Below are 19,237 nucleotides of genomic sequence, written 5' to 3' on the forward strand. Positions count from 1 at the left end.
CGTATCATATGCGGACGATTGTACGGGACATCAGGTCCCCGACCTATGGATGACATCTGCGATAGGTTGAACGTCTACCTCATATTTCGCTGCAAGAAATCTTAAAATATCTGCCGACCGAGTTCGCCACATGCCAAATGCAGCTGGCAGCACATGGAGTGCAGACAAAGAAACCTTGTTGACCACATTCAAATCAATTGTCGGGTCTGTGAAAAGGAATGCAGCGCTAATGTGGTCTCGTCAGCTTTGTGACACGAAGTGGAATAATATTCAGATCTGTCAGAATGCCTATATTAAGATATCTGCCGACCGAGCTCGCCACATGCCAAGAGCAGCCGGCAGCACTTGGGGTGCGGACAAAGAAACCTTATTGACCACGTACAAAGCAATTGGCGGGCCTGTGAAAAGTAATGCAGCGCCAATGTGGTCTCGTCAGCTTTGTGACACGCAGTGGAATTATATTCAGATCTGTCAGAATGCCGCTCTACGATCTGCGACGGGCTGTTTCCTCAGTTCTCATATGGACCAACTCCATCAGGAGACAAAGACCCTGCCAGTGCGAAGACATAACTACATGCTGTCTAAACAATACCTTCTGGCTGTTATTGCAGAGACCATCCAAATCATCATTTTGTGGATCCACCGCCCACAAGCCTTAAGCGTGAGGTTCAGCGTTACAAGAGGGAACCTCGAGATCAGGCAGCATATCAAGCGAGCTAGACAAAAATGTCCGTGACGAATTTGTGTGCATAAGTTATCCAATTTTGCACCGGATTGTGATGGAAGGGTGCTTACATATATACCCGAGGTGGTGAGTATCCAAAGTTCGGCTCGACCGAACTTAATGCCTTTTTACTTGTTTTTTTATTATTTTATATATCCAAGACTCTGAGCCGGGCTCACATTTTACGACTATCCAATTTGACACAAAAGAAAACGGGTACATAAAATCCGGTACGAACACGGCTTCCAGGACATCATTACTCGCAGTAATAAAAGACATGGCCCGTTTCGCAAAACGTTGACAGCATTCCATAAAAAATACATTACAACGCACAACGTGCAGTCACAAAGCACATTATCCCTGATGCCCACACACACACACCTCGCTTTGCCCTTTGAAAAGGAAGATGCAATGCAAAAACCATCCTACAGTGCGAATATACAAATGGATGGGCGACAAAAAAGAATGGCTGTGGAATCATGCAGCACAAGAATGCTGGAAGCGAAATGTAATGAAAGTCACTTACACAAGTAGTTTTATGGGTGACATTTTATATGGAACGCAGTAATTCAATAAAAAAAAAACAGGCAACCTACCACCCTACCCAGCCTTCGATTTAATCAAACTAAAAGTTGCAATGCAGTGTCAACGTAACAAAAACAATCATCACCTTTGGTAAGTAAGGTAGGCTCCAGTTTTTTTTTTTTTTTCGCTTCGTTCTAGGCTATGACGCACTTACCCTGCTTGTAGGTAGAGAAGGCCAAATATTCTAAAATGTCAGCCTTGGAGAAGGCCAGAGAACGATTTCTGGGTTCATCCAGCATACGAGTCATGGCCTCATTCATCCATAGTACGGTGTGATAGTAATCATGGTTAACATACGATTGTCGACCCAATTCGAAACAGTCATCCGAAGACATTTCAGTACTGCAATAAGACAAAAGAAGGACATTAGAAGGACTTAGGACTTAGAAGGCAACAAAGAAAGTAGGAAATTGTCTATGCAAATCCCCCTCCAGCTTACCTGTATTGTATGCCATTCAATTCACCTCGGGCCAAACTGGATGTATCCAAATTGTAGGTATCCTGCAGACGCATTAATGCCACTGCCGCCCCATTAAGATCTTCGTCAGAGGGGAACTTCAATATCGAACGAAAATTGGAAATATTGCCCAGAAACTCTAGAGGGGTGGGTGGGGAAGAAGTGGGTAAACATTAAGTCGTTTAATTTCATTGTGTATTGCATGTCGAATGTTACCTGCACCCACATCATGGGCCATAAGATTCTCCACTTGCTTCCAGTCGGTGGTTAAACGTTTTGTTAGTAAATATGCATTGATAGGATTTGACACATAAGTCGTAACATCCATAGCTGCCTCGGCATGTTCTCTTTGGTATTCAAGCATTTTTCTGGAAAATGGAATGAAAGATAAATCAATTAAGGGTATTACAATCATTTCAATGTCAGAGGGCTATAGAATTTTGGAAAATTCCTTAAAGTTTAAAGTAAAATTTCAGAACAAGAAATAACGTGCCAAGTTGGGCATTGTCAAATTCTTTGTCCGCTATCTCTTTATAGGCAAATAAAGGATAGAGGATAAAAATTACCATGCTGTTGGAGCTGTATTAGATTATGGACCGATTCGAGTCATATTTGGTTTGGCTGTTAGCGACCATAGTAGAAGTCATAGTGCAAAATTTCAACGAAATCGGATACGAATTGCGCCCTCTAGGGGCTCGAGAAGTAAATTCAGGATCTCGGTTCATATGGGAGCTATATCAGGTTATGAACCGATTCAGACCATATTTAGCACGTATGTTAAAAGTCATAAGAGAAGTCGTTGTACAAAATTTGAGCCAAATTGGATAAGAATTGCGCCCTCTATAGGCTCAAGAAGTAAAATCGGATACGAATTGCGCCCTCTAGAGGCCAAAGAAGTATAATCGAGAGAACGGTTTATATGGGAGTTATATCAGGTTATGAACCGATTCAGACCCTATTTGGCACGTATAGTGAAGATCATAGGGAAAAACATTGTAAAAAATGTCAGCCAATTTGAATAAGAATTGCGCCCTCTAGAGGTTCAAAAAGTAAAATCGGGATCTCGGTTTATATGGGAGCTATATCAAGTTATGAACCGATTCAGACCCTATTTGGCACGTATAGTGAAGATCATAGGGAAAAACATTGTAAAAAATGTCAGCCAATTAGAATAAGAATTGCGCCCTCTAGAGGCTCAACAAGTAAAATCGGGATATATCAGGTTATGACCCGATTCAGACCATATTTAGCACACAATTTGAGCCAAATCGGATACGAATTGCGCCCTCTAGGGGCTCAAGAAGTCTAATCGGGATATCGGTTTATATGGGAGCTATATCAGGTTATGAACCGATTCAGACCCTATTTGGCACGTATAGTGAAGATCATAGGGAAAAACGTTGTACAAAATTTCAGCCAAATTGAATAAGAATTGCGCCCTCTAGAGGCTCAAAAAGTAAAATCGGGATCTCGGCTTATATGGGAGCTATATCAGGTTATGAACCGATGTAGACCATACTTGGCAAAGTCGTAGTTTATAGTGTAGTTATATTTCGTCTGCTTGATTCCGTTGAGTGTCATGATCCAGGAACTCTACTGGGGTGCGTCCAGTTGGAACTGGGTCTGAGTCGAGTGGGTCTGGTTGGGCAGTTAAATAGGTGACGTGTATCGTGTGGTTCCTGGTCATAATCGGGACATACATGTTACATGGCGGCATCAATCCTTGCTCTGTAGGAGTTGAGGCGGCTGCATCTGCCAAAACGTAATTGAGCCAGCGCTACTCTGGTTTGCCGGTGGAGGTCAATTCGGGTGCAATGGGAGACGGTCGTTCTCCAAGGACTACATTCACCCGGTAGTAATTTACCGCATCTGTTACCATGTCGGCATGAATGTTGTCTACACCCGCTTGGTATGCCGCTTAATCTAAAGGTTCTCTCTTGTAGCGCTGAACCTCACGCTCTAGATCATTTAGATCTATCTAAAGGCTTCTGGGCGGTGGATATCTATCCACAAGATGATGATTTCAATGATCTCTGCCATAACAGCCAAAAAGGTATTGCTTAGACAGCATGTAGTTATGTCTTCGCTCTGGTAGGATCTTTGTGTCCACCTCCATGGTCCACACGAGCGTCGCAGTTCGAAGGGCGGCATTCTGACCGATCTGAATATTATTCCACTGCGTGTCACAGAGCTGACGAGACTACACGGGCGCTGCATAACTTACCACAGACCGGCCAATTGCTTTCTACGTGGTCAACAATGTTTCTTTGTCTGCACCCCAAGTGCTGCCGGCAAATGACATGAGGACTTTGTTTCTACTTTTGACTTTATCGCAAATTGCTGTGCCATGTGGGGAGAATGTGTAATAGCGCCAAGTATTTTGGAACACTTGATGGTCGGAATCATTTCTCCATCGACCATCACAGTCAGCTCAGTATTCACCTCAAGCGAATTTGTAGTGAACACTGTGGCTGAAGATTTGGTGGCAGATATCTTCAGATTTCTTGCAGCGTTCAACCTATGGCAGATGCCAAGAAAGGGTGGGGGCCTGATGCCATGTTCGCACAGTCGTCCGCATATGATACGATCTCTATGCTGTCTGGAGGGGGTGGAATGGAGGGGGTGGGATGGAGGGGGTGGAATGGAGGTGGTGGAATGGAGGGGGTGGAATGGAGGGGGTGGGATGGAGGGGGTGGAATGGAGGTGGTGGAATGGAGGGGGTGGAATGGAGGATAGGTAGAGGTTAAACAGTGCCGGAGATATCAACCCACCCGGGGGAACACCCTGTTTCACTCAACGGTGCTTCGACTTCTTATCCCTAAATTCCACAAATGACTGCCGACTACACAGATAATTCGCGTCCCTGCTTTTCAGGCCAGGCTGGAGGGTGATCGTGTTGAATGCCTTCGATAGGTCCAGTGCCACGAGCACCGTCCTATCGCATGGCCTGGGTTGATTGAAGCCACGGCAAATGTGAAGATGGCATGCAAAGCTGTTGTTATGCTATGCACTCTTCGAAATCCATGTTGATGCTCTGCGAATGGAAATTCTGCTACGAGGCTCGGGATGGATAATGCCTCAAGCGTCTTTGCTACAGGTGAGAGAAGGGAGATCGGTCTGTACGACTCCCTCAAACTCGGGTCCTTTCCAGGTTTCAGTAGCGGGATCACTCTGCCCCAGACATCGCGAACTATAAGAGTGTTCAAAGACAGGTTGAGGACAGTAGTAAGGTACTCAACTCCAACGCTTTAGAAGATTTGGCGCCACGGTGATTGTGATGACTGTCCATCGGCTCGGAGACCACGAATGTTGCGAATGACTCTCCACCTTGCTCTGTCACTCTCAGGATGCACAATAACTTGACTTTTGATCAACTTGGCGCATCTCTTCGGATCAGTCACGGTAAGGTTGCCAAAAGTGACTGAAGTCCTGTCATCCCGTCTACATAGTTAGAGAGTGACTTAACAGTAGACCACAGCTTGGCATAGTTGTTGGTCAAAGCAAAAAATTTTATTCGAACCGTACCTAGCGCAGTTATTAGAAGTGGTACCAAAACACCACGTGCAAAATTTCAGCCACATCGGACGAAAATTGCGCCCTCTAGAGGCTCAAGAGGTTAAGATCCAAGATCGGTTTATATGGCAGCTATATCAAAACATGAACCGATTTGGTCCATTCACAATCTTAACCGACCTACACTAATAAAAAGTATTTCTGCAAAATTTCAAGCGGCTAACTTTACTCCTTTGAAAGTTAGCGTGCTTTCGACAGACAGACGGACGGACGGACATGGCTAGATCGACTTAAAATGACATGACGATCAAGAATATATATACTTTATGGGGTCTCAGACGCATATTTCGAGGTGTTACAAACAGAATGATGAAATTAGTACACCCCTATCCTATGGTGGAGGGTATAAAAAAAACTCCTTATAAAAAATTTCATACTTAGTTTGGATATTAGTGACCATAGTAGAAGTCTTTGTACAGAATTTCAGCCAAATCGGATAAGAATTGCGCCGTCTAGATACTGAAGAAGTCTAGATTCAAGATCTGCTTATATGACAGCTTTATCAAAACATGGACCGACAGACAGATGTTTGGATAAAGCTAAACCGACTTTGAATTTGACGACGATCATGAATACATCTACTTTGTTGGGTCTCAGATCAATATTTCGATGTGTTTGTAACGGAGTGACGGAATTATTATGCCCCCATCTTGTGGTGTAGGGCATAATTATACTCTACACCACTACAGTGATACATGGAAGAGAGATAGGTCCAATGTGTAATATACGACCCATTTGGGTCGTAGCCTAACAAAAGCCCCTTAGACAGAGAAAGTAAACAGAAGTTTTGAAGGTGAAACTACATTGAAGTCAGTGTTATGGACTAATAATAAAATTCTGTAAATTTATCAGGGGAAGTTTAGAAAACAAACAGCCCAAAGGAGGGAATGGAAATGGACCAATCACCTCACACTGGTAAACCAAGCTAACTAATCACATTTAATGTCATTAAAATTCATACGACAATTTTTTGTAATTTTTTATTTTAGTATTTCTTAAATATTAAAAACATTTTGTTTTTTTTACTTCATATTACAACCTTTAAATAAATGCTTAGCTTTAAATATATTTGAATAATCTAACTTACATAACTTACGTTGATATGCAATGAATAAGTACAACCCTTGAATGTCTCCTGTATTGAAAAAATATACAACAAATCTTCTAAAAATAATTATAGTATATAAAATAAATAGTTTTTCTTTTGTATTTTACATTATATACAGGCTTTAAAATTTAATTAAATTAAGTTGAAACGTTAATTATTTTTTTTAATTAATTTTGGTTTTTGGTATTTTAGCCGTTATTTGGAAAAAATTATGTCTTGTATATTTTTACATAAAAAAGAAGTAAATAAATATCAAATATAAATATATAATTTAAAATTAAAAATAATGAATAAAATTAAAATATGCATACAATTTTTATAAACAAGAATTTTTAAAATTATAACAAATTTTATAAAAACAAAAACAAGGAATATCTACAAATTAAGATGACTGGTCAATACAAAAATTTTCTAAAATGGATTTAGATTCAGAAAATGTTCTGAGAGTTTTCTTAAGTGTGATATATGAAGGTAGTTCCTTTCAATATATAATGGCCGTAAATCATCTCACAATGTGAAGGTCCCATTAAGTGGTGAAAAGTTAATTAGAGTTTATTTTATTGCATATACATATGCCTGATACAAATGAAATGAGAAATCTGATTTGTCCTAAGGTGTGAATTGTTAAACTGATTGAAAAATGACGGTACTTTGCTAATACCGCCTGGTATTATTTTGTTCGCGTCATTGGCAAAGATTTTTAATACCATTTGGTATCAATTCAATACCATACAAGGCTATTAAGAATTTACAGCGAAACATTTGTATTCTTTGCCAATACCGCCTGGTAGCGCTGTTAAGCTTTGTACTTAAAATATTGACACCATTATAAAATATTTATTAAATAAATAACTAAAAAATTGTAGGACAATTTGAGTGCGTAAAAACCTGTTCAAATACTCGAAGGCGGTGAAAATGGAAATAGTACAAATTCTAAGGACATTCTACATTAAAAACATGATAGTATCTTGTGTGGAAAACGATGCTGTGTTGGTGTATTGCATATGAAAACCACTTCTGGTAATCAATGGATATGGAATCAATTGCTGAATATAAAGAATTGAGGTGGGTCACGGTGTAACATTACTTTTCGTTATTATTAACAAAAATAATCGAAATAAAATTAGATTAAAATTATTTCTAATAATTTTTTTTGGTTCATTAGGGGGTGAAATAATCTATAACGGTTTGTTACTAAAACCAATAACGGTCTGGTGCTAAAACCAATAACAGATTGGTATTAAAACCAATACCAGTTCGGTAATAAGGCTAGTACCAAACAGTACTAATCATTTTATGTTTCATTTATACCATACGGTATTATTTTTGTATCATACGGTGTTGATTTACTATCAATATCGTGTGTTACTGAAATGAGCGTTTGGTATCAACTTTTCTCTGCGTGAACTATAACTAATAAAGGTCTGGTGCTAAAACCAATTACAGATTGGTATTAAAGCCAATACCAGTTCGTTAATAAGGCTATTACCAAACGGTAATAATCATTTTATGTTTTATCCATCCCATCCGGTATTATCATACGGTATAGCTTTACTATCAATATTGTGTATTACTGAAATGATCACGTTTGGTATCAACTTTTCTCTGGGTGTGCCATTCTATAACGACAAAGTCTCTTCTAACTTATCCTAAGGCGACTAATTTATCTTAAGGTGAGAAGGTCCCATTAGATAGTTAAACTTTATATGCAATTTTGTAGATTGTTATTATAGTACAACAACGAAGTCTTTTCTAATTTTTGTTAGCAGTCAATTTGGACAGTTTTGAGGGTAATAAAATAATTACCTCTAACAATCCAATTTATCCCAACGTGTAAAGACCCAATAAAAAACCGAAAGTCATTTGCTGTTGATTCATGTCCCAGCTTGTAACTGTATTTTGCCGATATTTTGCCAAGTAGATTATCTTTATGTGGGGAGGACCCACGGTTTGTGGCCAAGTAGGATTAGTATTTTTGAATGTGATACAAATAAATAAAAAAAATTTAAATTTTGTTTCCCGTGTTTTGTTTTTTCACTTCCCCTGAACGTCCAAAAATCGCTACTTATATAAAAAAATGTATGCTTCAAATTTAAAATTATCACAACGTGTGTAGGCCCTTTAAGAATTGAATATTTTGTTGATATCTCTATATACTTGATTTTTTTCTTATAGCCGACGCTGACCTTTTAATACCCTACACCACATTGGAACGCAGGCAAAGTAGTCGAATTTAAAATTTTCTTAAATTTGATAAATGAGTTAGCAAAGGCTTTAAAAGAAAACATCGGGAGATGCATATAGCTATATCTAAAACTAAACAAATTTCTATGAAATTCATCAGTCATCAGAAGAGTTATAAGAGAAACAATCCTTTGTGCCGTGTGAATCGGTTCACAAATGAAAAAATGATTGCAAATCGGACGAACATTTATATGGGAGCTATATTTAGTAATGTCGAGACCTATAAGAGAATCACTCGCGAGAAATTTCGTGAGAATCGGTTAACAAATAACGATATAATTGCAATTTTAGTCCAAATCGGAAGAACATATATATATATATATGGGAACATATATATGTACAAACTTTGGTGAGAATCGGTTTACAAATGACGATATATTGGGTTGCCCAAAAAGTAATTGCGGATTTTTCATATAGTCGGCGTTGACAAATTTTTTCACAGCTTGTGACTCTGTAATTGCATTCTTTCTTCTGTCAGTTATCAGCTGTTACTTTTAGCTTGCTTTAGAAGTTTTATTAAAAATGCACTTACTTTCTTTTAAAAAATCCGCAATTACTTTTTGGGCAACCCAATAATTGCAATTTTGGTCCAAATCGGACGAACATATATATGGGAGCTATATCCAAATCTGAATTGATTTTTTCCAATTTCAATAGATTTCGTCTATAGGCCCAAGAAAATGCGTGAGCCAAATTTGAAGACGATCGGATGAAAATTGCGACTTTTACTATCTACACAAATTAACATGGACAGGCGGACAGACAGACGGACATAGCTAAATCGAATCAGACAGTGATTCTGAGTCGATCGGTATACTTATCAACGGGTCTATCTATCTTCCTTTTGGGTGTTACCAACAAATTCACCCTGTACTACAGTAGTGGTGTAGGGTACCGCAAGTAAGAGCGTGCTAAGTTCGGGTCTGGCCGAATTTTATTAACCTCCACAATGGATCGCCTTTGTCGAGTTCTTTGCGCGGCAACTCTTTTTAGGCAAACAAAGAATAATGAATAACAACTGTTATACTATTGGAGCTATAGCAAGTTATAGTCCGATTCGGACCATAAATGAATTGAATGCTGAACATTGTTGAAGTCATTGTGTAATTTTCAGTCCATTCGGATAAGAATTGCGCCTTGTAGGGGCTCAAGAAGCAAAATCGGGAGATCGGTTTATATGGGAGCTGTATCAAGCTATAGATCGATTCAGACCATATTGGACACGTATGTTGAAGGTCATAGAAGAAGCCGTTGTACAAAGTTTCTGCCGAAACGGATGAGAATTGCGCCCTCTGGAGGCTCAAGAAGTCAAGATCCAAGATCGATTTATATGGCAGCTATTGTATATCAGATTATGTACCGATTTGCGCCATAATGAGCACAGTTGTTGGAAATGCTACCAAAACACCACGTGCAAAATTTTAGTCAAATCGGACCAGAATTGCGACCTCTCGAGGCTCAAGAAGTCAAGATCAGTTTATATGTTGGGTATATCAAAACATGGACCGATTTGGCCCATTTACAATTCCAATCGACCTACACCTATAAGAAGTATTTGTGCAAAATCCTTCCAAAGTTATAGTTATTCCAAAGTTCCAAAGTTATAGTTATAGTTATATAGTTATATAGACTTCAAATGCTATGACGATCCAGAATATATATATATATACTTGGACGCATCTTTCGAAGTGTTAGAAACAGAATGACGAAATTAGTATACCATCATCCTATGGTGGAGGGTATAAAAATTAAAGTGTTGCCCTTTGTTTGTTTTGTTGCCTATAGACTAAAAACAAGGCTGGACCGATTTCCATGAAATTTTTACATATGGTAGAAGATGGTCCCCCCGGTGAAAAAATGGTAGATTATTTTTTGAAATCCGAAGGGGGGCGGACCCTCCCCTTATCTTAATTTTCAAAAACGCTAGATCTCGGCGATGAGTGCACCGAGTAAAGCAAAATTTTGTATACCGCCTAATGGTAATCCAGAAACACCAAATTGGTATAACATTTTGGGGTTAAATAACCGAGGGGGACGCCCTACCTCCAAAACCAGCCAAACGGACACGTTTACTGATTGGTTCAATATGGGTATCAATTGAAAGGTAATTAAGAGTAGAGTGCGAACTTCATATAACAATTCAGCATCTCTTGTCGGGGGCCCACCCCACTCTCAAAAAACCGCCCAAAAATTTACTGTTTCCCGTTTGTGCCAATATGGGTATCAACTGACAGGTAATTGGAAGAACAATACAAAACTAATATAAACATTTGGAGTCCAGTCCCAGGGGGCCGCCCAACTCAAAACCCACCCCAAACGGACATTTAAGTCAATCGGAACAATATGGGATTCAAACGAAAGGTACTTGAGAGTAAAAAAATTTGGGGTCTATTTCAGGCGTATTGGTCCGCCCTAAAATTATGCCCCAAATGGACATGTACACCGAACGGAACAATATGGGACTCTAAGGAAAGGTACTTGAGAGTAGAATACGAAACTTATATAAAAATTTGGCTCAATTCTCGGGAGGTCGGCCCATCCTATAATTATACCCCAAATGGACATGTATACCCAATGAGACGAAATAGGATTAAATTAAAAATATTTGAAAGTTAAATACGAATATAAATTATACCAAATTTGAGCCATGTCAAAAGGGAGCCGCAAGCACCTAACGTTGTAGCAAAGCACACCGGGCCAGCTAGTAATGTAGTACAGTATTTATAGTACAGTACAGAATATATAAAACAAATAAATGACTTGCTGTTGTACATGTCATGGGTCGTTATACATCTCATGGGTCCTTTACACTTTGTGATAAGGAAACCCAATAAACATTAAGTACTTCAAAACACTTCGTGATTTTCAACATTTGGTCTATTTTTTTTAAGTTAACTTTACTTTCACTATTTATCTTTAGGTGGGAAGGTCCCATTTACAGCAATAATTACTTGCCGTAAGCTGGCACTATCTTTTAAATCTCAACAGACAGACATATTGGACTTCTACCCCTTGGGTATTAATAAAGAATTTTCTAGGTAAGTACCTAACAAACACCAACACAATGGGGAGATTTGGGGAATTTTCCGGGTAAATACCCAATAAATACCATATTTGTGAGAATTTTTTCGATATCCATTGGGTAGATACCCTTCACGTACATTAGAATATCACTACGCACATTAGGGCATATTAACAATTACCTACATTAGGGTATCATATCAAAACTCTCTTAGAAGGTCTCCTAGACATGCCAGTCTTATTTCTTCTACGAATTCACACCACATCAACTCGATTATCTGGCGGAGGTCGATAACACCACAGTGTGCCTATAACACCCAAACCTATAAAGAACATGGTAAAGGTTGATAGGCCCAAAATAATGCCGGTGGTGACATCATGTAGAGGCAAACCAGGATAAGGATCCAATACCAAAATAATCAGCAGGCAGCAACATTTCAGCAAACAAAATACAGTGACTAAAATATAGCCCGAGGTATAGCTTCGATTGGGCAACCATTCACAATGACGTGAACGAAAGCCCAAAAAGCCCAAGCCAACACCGCTGATGGCAGCCACCAAACTGAATTGCAGATAAAAGGCACGGCCCAGCTGTAAAAAGAAAGGTAAAAGGAGTTTAGAAAAAGATTTTTGAAACCAAAATTTTGTTTCCACTTACATGGGCTATCATATAGACTATCAAAGCTGAATTCATGGAACTTCCCAACACCAACATCAAAGAGACTATGGCCAGAGTTATAGTGGCACTGACTATTTTCTGGGGATACGAGTTATTATTGTTCCCCTTGCCCTGTATACTGCTGCAGTCTTCCTCCTCTATATGGGGGTAAATGGGCCCCGCCACTCTGGGCTGTATAACAGCCATGGTGCGATCACTTTGATGCAGCGGTGGTGTTACCACTGGCTTTACAATCTCATAATGTAAACGCTGTGGCGAGAGATTTGAATTTTTCCTAGGCAATAAGGGAGGAGCCTGTGTTTGTCCTGCCGTAGAGGAGAAATTTATTTGCTGGCCCTGCTGGGCATATTGTATTCTCAGCTCTCTCTGAGAGGCATAGACATTATTGCGAGGTGTACTCTGATCGGAACGATTCATTTGCTGCACGGGAGTCTTGCGTGGAGTGGATAGTAGCTCATGTAACATTTTGGTGGCTTGGGGATTTTTCAAAGGCGTATTGGGATAAGAGGCCAAATTGCTCATAGATATACCCTTTTGAGGTGTGGAGGTGCGCATGGGTGTACGCGTCTGTTCATAGCCTATGGGTAGGAAATTTTGACTTTGATTTAGATCGGGATTACTGAGACAAGTCTCCTCCTGATCATTGCCCTCCTCATAGTCATCCTCATCCTCGGCAGGTATGACAGCATAACGATGAGCCTTGCCATTGTGCATTTGTATGATTTCATGATTGTCATCCACCAGCTCTTCATCTTCGGCGGTGGGCACCATTTGATAGCGTTGATTGGAATTTTTATCCACTATCAGAAAGGTCTTGCTGCCAAAATCGCTGGAAAAGGCGTGCTTGATTTTCGAGGGGGTGGGCAGATTTTGTTGGGAATTTTGGCGATTTTGTAAAGATATGGAAAAGGCGTGCTTGATTTTCGAGGGGGTGGGCAGATTTTGTTGGGAATTTTGGCGATTTTGTAAAGATATGCGGCGCTTGGGTTGTAACTTCCCCGTCTCTAAAACAGGGGGCAAACTGGCATAGGGCCCTGCCACCGAGGGATCCTCATGAAAAGAATGAGGCTCATCCTGATCCAATTGTAGCTGAGAGCTATAACGATCCAAATCATCTTGGGATTTGGCATAGCGGCGTGTCTGAGCCAAAGTGGTAGAGGAAGAACTTCGGCTATTCATCATGGGAGGTGGAGGTGTGGGTCCTGGCACTATGGCATAATGACTATTAAAATCTTGGGATAATTCCTCCACTGGCACCAGAGCATATCTGCCGGAACCCGAACGTGTTTCAAAGGGTTCCAGCGAGCGATTGAGTTGTGGTGCCTGTTTCAAGGGTCTTTGGGGTACAGCAGGCTGTACCTGTTGCTGCTGCTGCTGTTGTTGTTGCTGTTCATATTGTTGCTGCTGTTTATGCAACTGTTGATGTATTGTCGGCGGCTTGCTGTTATATGTGCTGGCATTGTCTGTCTGTTTTACGGTGGTCCTCTTCATGGCCACTGAACGCGTTGATATGCTCCGCTGCATGCGCAAGGGTCCACTGCCATCGCCGCCACCATTGTAGCGTGTCGCTGCATTATTATTGAAACTTATTTGCAAGCTGCGATTATAGATGGACTCAACATGTTCTTGTTTGGTGGCGGCGGCGAATAAAGCCGAATTGGAGTTTTTCGCAGCCGAGGGTACCGGATAAAATTCACTGTTTTGGCAAAAAGCTGGATTGGTGTAGTTGTGTTTGGTAGACATTTTGTCAAACTACAGGGAATGGCATTCAAAATGGAGAATTCGAGGTGTTTTTGATTTTGAGGGAGATATTTTAAAATTCTAACTGTTGTTGGTATTTTATTGAACTTTTTTTATTATTTAAAATTTCTTAAATTTTTTAACAATTATTTCTGTTATTTTGTTGTTTAAAAAAAATAATTTAAAAATTTTTTTCGATTTGTTTTAAATTGTTGTTTATTTCGCTTCCATTATTTTTATATATAAATATTTTTATTTACTTAAATTTTTTTTTTATATGAAAATTTTTTAATTTTTTTTTTAAATTTTAAATTTTCGTTGTTTATTTTGTTTTCATTTAACTATTTTTATATATATATATATTTTTTTCAAAAACAAAATTTTTAATTAAAAAAAAACAAAAACTTTTAATTTTTTGTTATTTTTAAATTTTTTTTTTATTTTTTTAATTTTCAATTTTTTTTTTTGTATTTGATGTTTTTTTACTTGATTTGATGTTTTTTAATAAAAGTTTTTTATTTTTAAATTTTTGTAGTTTAAAATTGTCTTTTTTTAAGTTTTTTTCTTTTTTGCTGTTAAGGCGAAGATTATTTAATCCAACAATTTTGCGTTTGTCTCTTTTTTTAGGATTACAATTTTTGTTTTTGTGTTTCTTATAAAGTTACGAGTTTCACTTTTTAAGAGAGTTAAAATTTTGTAAGGTTTTTTTCAGGTTTTGGTTTCCAGGATTTTTGGCTACGGATACACACAAAGCGTTCTTTCGTTTAAAACAGAGGAATGAGAAGTCCAAAATGATTTTTTTAAATATTTTTCTGTTTTTTATATTATTTTTTTACAATCTTTTAATTTTTGGAACGTTGTTTAAACAAATTTTTTATTTTTTAAAGATTTTTTTAAATATGTTGATATTTTTTCGATATATAATTACAAGTTTTTTTTATATATTTTTTTTTTTTAAATTATTTTTGTTGTCACTCAATTTACTTTGCTTGTCCTTTTTCTTTAAATTTCCTTTACAACTTTTTTTTCAATAAATTTTATATGAAAAATTTATTAAAACTCCACCACGGATCGGTGGCAAACAATGTTCTTTATTATCCTTTTTCCCGTTTCGATCACTATGCTCTCAATTTTTTTTTTTTTTCGTTTATCATAAAAAGGACAACTTTTCGCTACGAACGTTTCTTAAAGACTGAACTGCCAACTGCAGTCAGATGTCACAGTTCGTTGCCAGCAAACGCAGCTAAGTATGAAAACAAAAAGTTACTGCAAGTCCCCTCAACTGGCAAGGGGGTATGTACGGCAGCGGCAGCACATAGAAGAACCAACCAAAAACAACTTCAAACAGTCAAAGAAGAAATACGTTAAAATTATTTCATTGATGTATATCAACAACATGAGACAGCACAGAGAGTTCGTTGGTTCCTCCCTATGTCCGTTTGTCTGTCCGTCCTTCCGTATTTTTTCAGTCTTGAGCTGAGCTCTAAACGCTCGCTCCCCTATTGCAGCAGCAGCAGCAGTAAAATAATATTTTTGAGATACCCGTACATTCATTTGGTATGTCTTGACATTAACCAACCACACACATGCGCACACGCAATGGTACACGTGTATTAAGGTTGGCGCGTTCCGCTCAAGGAAACATCTGCTCCTGCTGCAGAAACTTTTTGAAAGAACGCAGTTAATGTACGTTGGCACATACTATAATACAACTGCTGCCTAGTGGCCGCAAAACAGCAGTTGGGCATTGTGAGGCGACTTAGCTGAGCTAAAAGTCGTTGCACAGTGGAGCTATGGTTATAATGATAAGCAGAGCTCGAGCTGGCTGCCCAGCAATTAGCATTGTATTTTAATAACAAAAAAATAAATTTTTCCCGATTTTTGTAGAAAAATTCCCAAAATACTCATTTTGGGTAAAGATGATTTCAGTGATTTTAAGTAAATTTGCTATGGAGGCTACAAATATTGTTTGATGCAAAAATTTTTATAAATGTGCTTATGAGACATACGAAGTAAAAAACAAGTAAGGATGGGCTAGAGTCGGGTAAATCCGACGTTTTGATAACCTACCATATTGGGTATGCAGATTAAATCGTCGAAACTAAAATTTTACTAAATTTGATGAAATGAAATTTACCAGTGATCAGAAAAGTTATAAGAGAAACCTTAGTGATTAATTTTGTGAGGATCGGTTAACAAATGATCAAATCATTGCAATATTAGTCAAAATCGAACGAAGATATATATGATAGCTATATTTAGTCCTTAACGGATTTTAACGAAAATCGACATACATAGTTAAAATCATAGAAAAAGCCAATGTTTAAAATTTTGAGAAAAGCTGTTAAGAAATACGGTGTCAAAGGCTCCAAAAATGGAAATCGGCAGATACCTATATACGGGGGCTTCAACTGAATATGAACCTATTTTTATGAAATTCAAAAGCGATGTTGAGAGCCATAGTGGAAATCTTTTTGCCAAATATTATATATGAATCGGTTAACAAATGACCACGTTATTGCAATATTAGTCCAAATCGGACGAATAGATATTTAGTGGTAGTCGTAGAAGAAAACGTAGTGCAGAAGATCGGTTGATAAAAGGGATAGCAAAGGCTCTAGAAGTTGAAATCGGGAGCAAACTTCTTACATATCAATGAGTGTAGTCCGATTCTAGTTTAAGCTCAATGAAAGGAGCCTCCTTTTTATAGGCGAGTCCGGACAGCGTGCCGCAGTGCGACACCTCTTTGGACAGAAGTTTTTACATGGCGTAGTACCTCACAAATGTTGCCAGCATTAGGAAGGGAAAACCACTGCTGAAAATTTTTACTGATGGTTTCGCCAGGTTTCGAACCCAGGCGTTCAGCATCATAGATGGACATGCTAACCTCTGCGCTACGTTGGCGATAGATATATAATGAAGCTATATCTGTATCTGAATCGAATTCTATCAATTACACCAGTAATGTCGAGACTCATAAGAGACTTCCTTGTGCCAAAATGACGAAACTACTGTAGTATTAGTCAAAACCGGACGAACATATATAAGGAAGCTATATCCAAATCTGAACCGTTTTTCCAATTTCAATAGGTTTCGTCTCTAGGCCAAAAATGTGTCCGTTCGAAATTTGAAGACGATGGGATGTGTGTGTCCATGTTAATTTGTACAAAAAACAAGTAAAAGGGTGCTAAGTTCGGCCGGGCCGAATCTTATATACCCTCCACCATGAAGCGCATTTGTCGAGTTCTTTTCCCGGCATCTCTTCTTAGGCAAAAAATTATATAAGAAAAGAAAGAAAGAAAAATCTGCTATTAGAGCGATATCAAGATATGATCCGGTTTAGACCACAATTAAATTATATGTAGGAGACCTGTGTAAAATGTCAGCCAATTCGAATAAGAATTGCGCCCTTTGGGGGCTCAAAAAGTAAAATAGAGAGATCGATTTATATGGGAGCTGTATCGGGCTATAGACCGATTCCGACCATAATAAACACGTATGTTGATGGTTATGAGAGCACCCGTCGTACAAAATTTCAGGCTAATCGGATAAGAATTGCGCTCTCTAGAGGCCCAAGAAGTCAAGACCCAAGATCGGTTTATATGGCAGCTACATCAGGTTATGGACCGATTTGGCCCATACTTGGCACAGTTGTTGGATATCATAACAAAACACGTGGTGCAAAATTTCATTCTAATCGGATAAGAATTGCGCACTCTAGAGCCTCAAGAAGTCAAGACCCAAGATCGGATTATATCACAGCTGTACCAGGTAATGGTCCGAATTGAACCATACTTAGCACAGTTGTTAGAAGTGATACTAAAACACTATGTGCAAAGTTTCAGTCTAATCGGATGAGAATTGCGCCCTCTAGAGGCTCAAGAAGTCAAGACCCAATATCGGTTTATATGGCAGCTATATCAGGTTATAGACCGATTTGAACCACACTTGGCACAGTTATTGGATATCATAACAAAACGCGTCGTGCAAAATTTCATTCCAATCGGATAAGAATTGGCGCAATCTAGAGGCTCAAGAAGTCAAGACCCGAGATCGGTTTATATTGCAGCTATATCAGGTTATGGACCGATGTGAACCATACTTGGCACAATTGTTTGATATAATAATGAAACACGTCGTGCAAAATTTCATTCCAATCGGATAAGAATTGCGCACTCTAGAGGCTCAAGAAGTCAAGACCCAAGATCGGTTTATATGGCAGGTATATCAGGTTATGGACCGATTTGAACCATACTTGGCACAATTGTTTGATATAATAATGAAACACGTCGTGAAAATTTTCATCCTAATCGGATAAGAATTGCGCACTCTAGAGGCTCAAGAAGTCAAGACCCAAGATCGGTTTATAAAGCTAGCCGCTTGAAATTTTTCACAAATACTTTTTATTAGTGTAGGTCGGTTGGTATTGTAAATGGGCCATATCGGTCCATGACATGGTCCAAATGGGCCATATCGGTCCATGACGGCTAGCTTTACTCCTTCGGAAGTTAGCGTGCTTTCGACAGACAGACGGACGGACGGACAGACGGACGGACATGGCTAGATCGACATAAAATTTCACGACGATCAAGAATATATATACTTTATAGGGTCTCAGACGAATATTTCGAGTAGTTACAATCAGAATAACGAAATTAGTATACCCCCCATCTTATGGTGGAGGGTATAATTAGCATGGACAGACAGACAGAAGGGCAGACGGTAGGGGTGTAAGAATCGTCGTCTCGATTATAGAACGATGGAGTGATCTGCTCCTATCCTCTATCTACTCTCCCATCACCTTAAGTCTCATAGCCGCGGTGGCTACTTCACACTTTATCTGTATGTCTATGGTTCGGTTATCTAGAATAGTCTCCATGGCACTAGTGGGCGTGGTCCTCATAGATCTGCCTAAGCCAAGACGACATCCTACCATTGCACTTTTTCTCCATCGCAGTCCATCAAACTACTGAGGCGTATCTAAATATTGGTCTATTCACGCTTTTAGGTCGTTAATATTCAAGAATTATGCCAGGTCTTGGCCACGCTTATTAATGTTGAAACTACCCCACGAAATGAGGTAAGAGTTCGCATGGCACCCTACTA

The 19,237-nt window shown here is 38.8% G+C and overlaps 2 protein-coding genes across 2 annotated transcripts in view; both read right to left on the reverse strand.

Moving 5' to 3' along the window:
- LOC106088489 (prolyl 4-hydroxylase subunit alpha-1) overlaps positions 1-19,237 on the reverse strand; it is a 137,874-nt gene that overhangs the window by 25,778 nt on the left and 92,859 nt on the right. The window contains exons 4-6 of the mRNA XM_013254015.2: positions 1,983-2,134; positions 1,749-1,905; positions 1,464-1,651 (exon numbers count right to left, since the gene is read on the reverse strand). Of these exons, the coding sequence (XP_013109469.1) occupies positions 1,464-1,651; positions 1,749-1,905; positions 1,983-2,134 (497 nt within the window). The remainder of the gene's footprint in view (positions 1-1,463; positions 1,652-1,748; positions 1,906-1,982; positions 2,135-19,237) is intronic.
- On the reverse strand, positions 11,290-14,150 carry LOC106088487 (basic-leucine zipper transcription factor A). Its single transcript, XM_013254014.2, has 2 exons — positions 12,371-14,150; positions 11,290-12,303 (listed from the first exon to the last, which is right to left on the reverse strand). Exons 1-2 carry the CDS (start codon positions 14,132-14,134, stop codon positions 11,968-11,970), a joined length of 2,100 nt encoding a protein of 699 aa, XP_013109468.2. The 5' UTR covers positions 14,135-14,150; the 3' UTR covers positions 11,290-11,967.

Source organism: Stomoxys calcitrans, chromosome 2 (genome assembly GCF_963082655.1).
Source record: "Stomoxys calcitrans chromosome 2, idStoCalc2.1, whole genome shotgun sequence".
NCBI classification, from domain to species: Eukaryota; Metazoa; Arthropoda; class Insecta; order Diptera; family Muscidae; genus Stomoxys; species Stomoxys calcitrans.

Coding starts and splice junctions, on each gene's coding strand:
- LOC106088487 (XM_013254014.2), bottom strand. CDS start 14,134: ATGTCTACCAAACACAACTACACCAATCCAGCTTTTTGCCAAAACAGT. Junction 12,304..12,370: donor TAGTCTATATGATAGCCCAT/GTAAGTGGAAAC, acceptor TTCTTTTTACAG/CTGGGCCGTGCCTTTTATCT.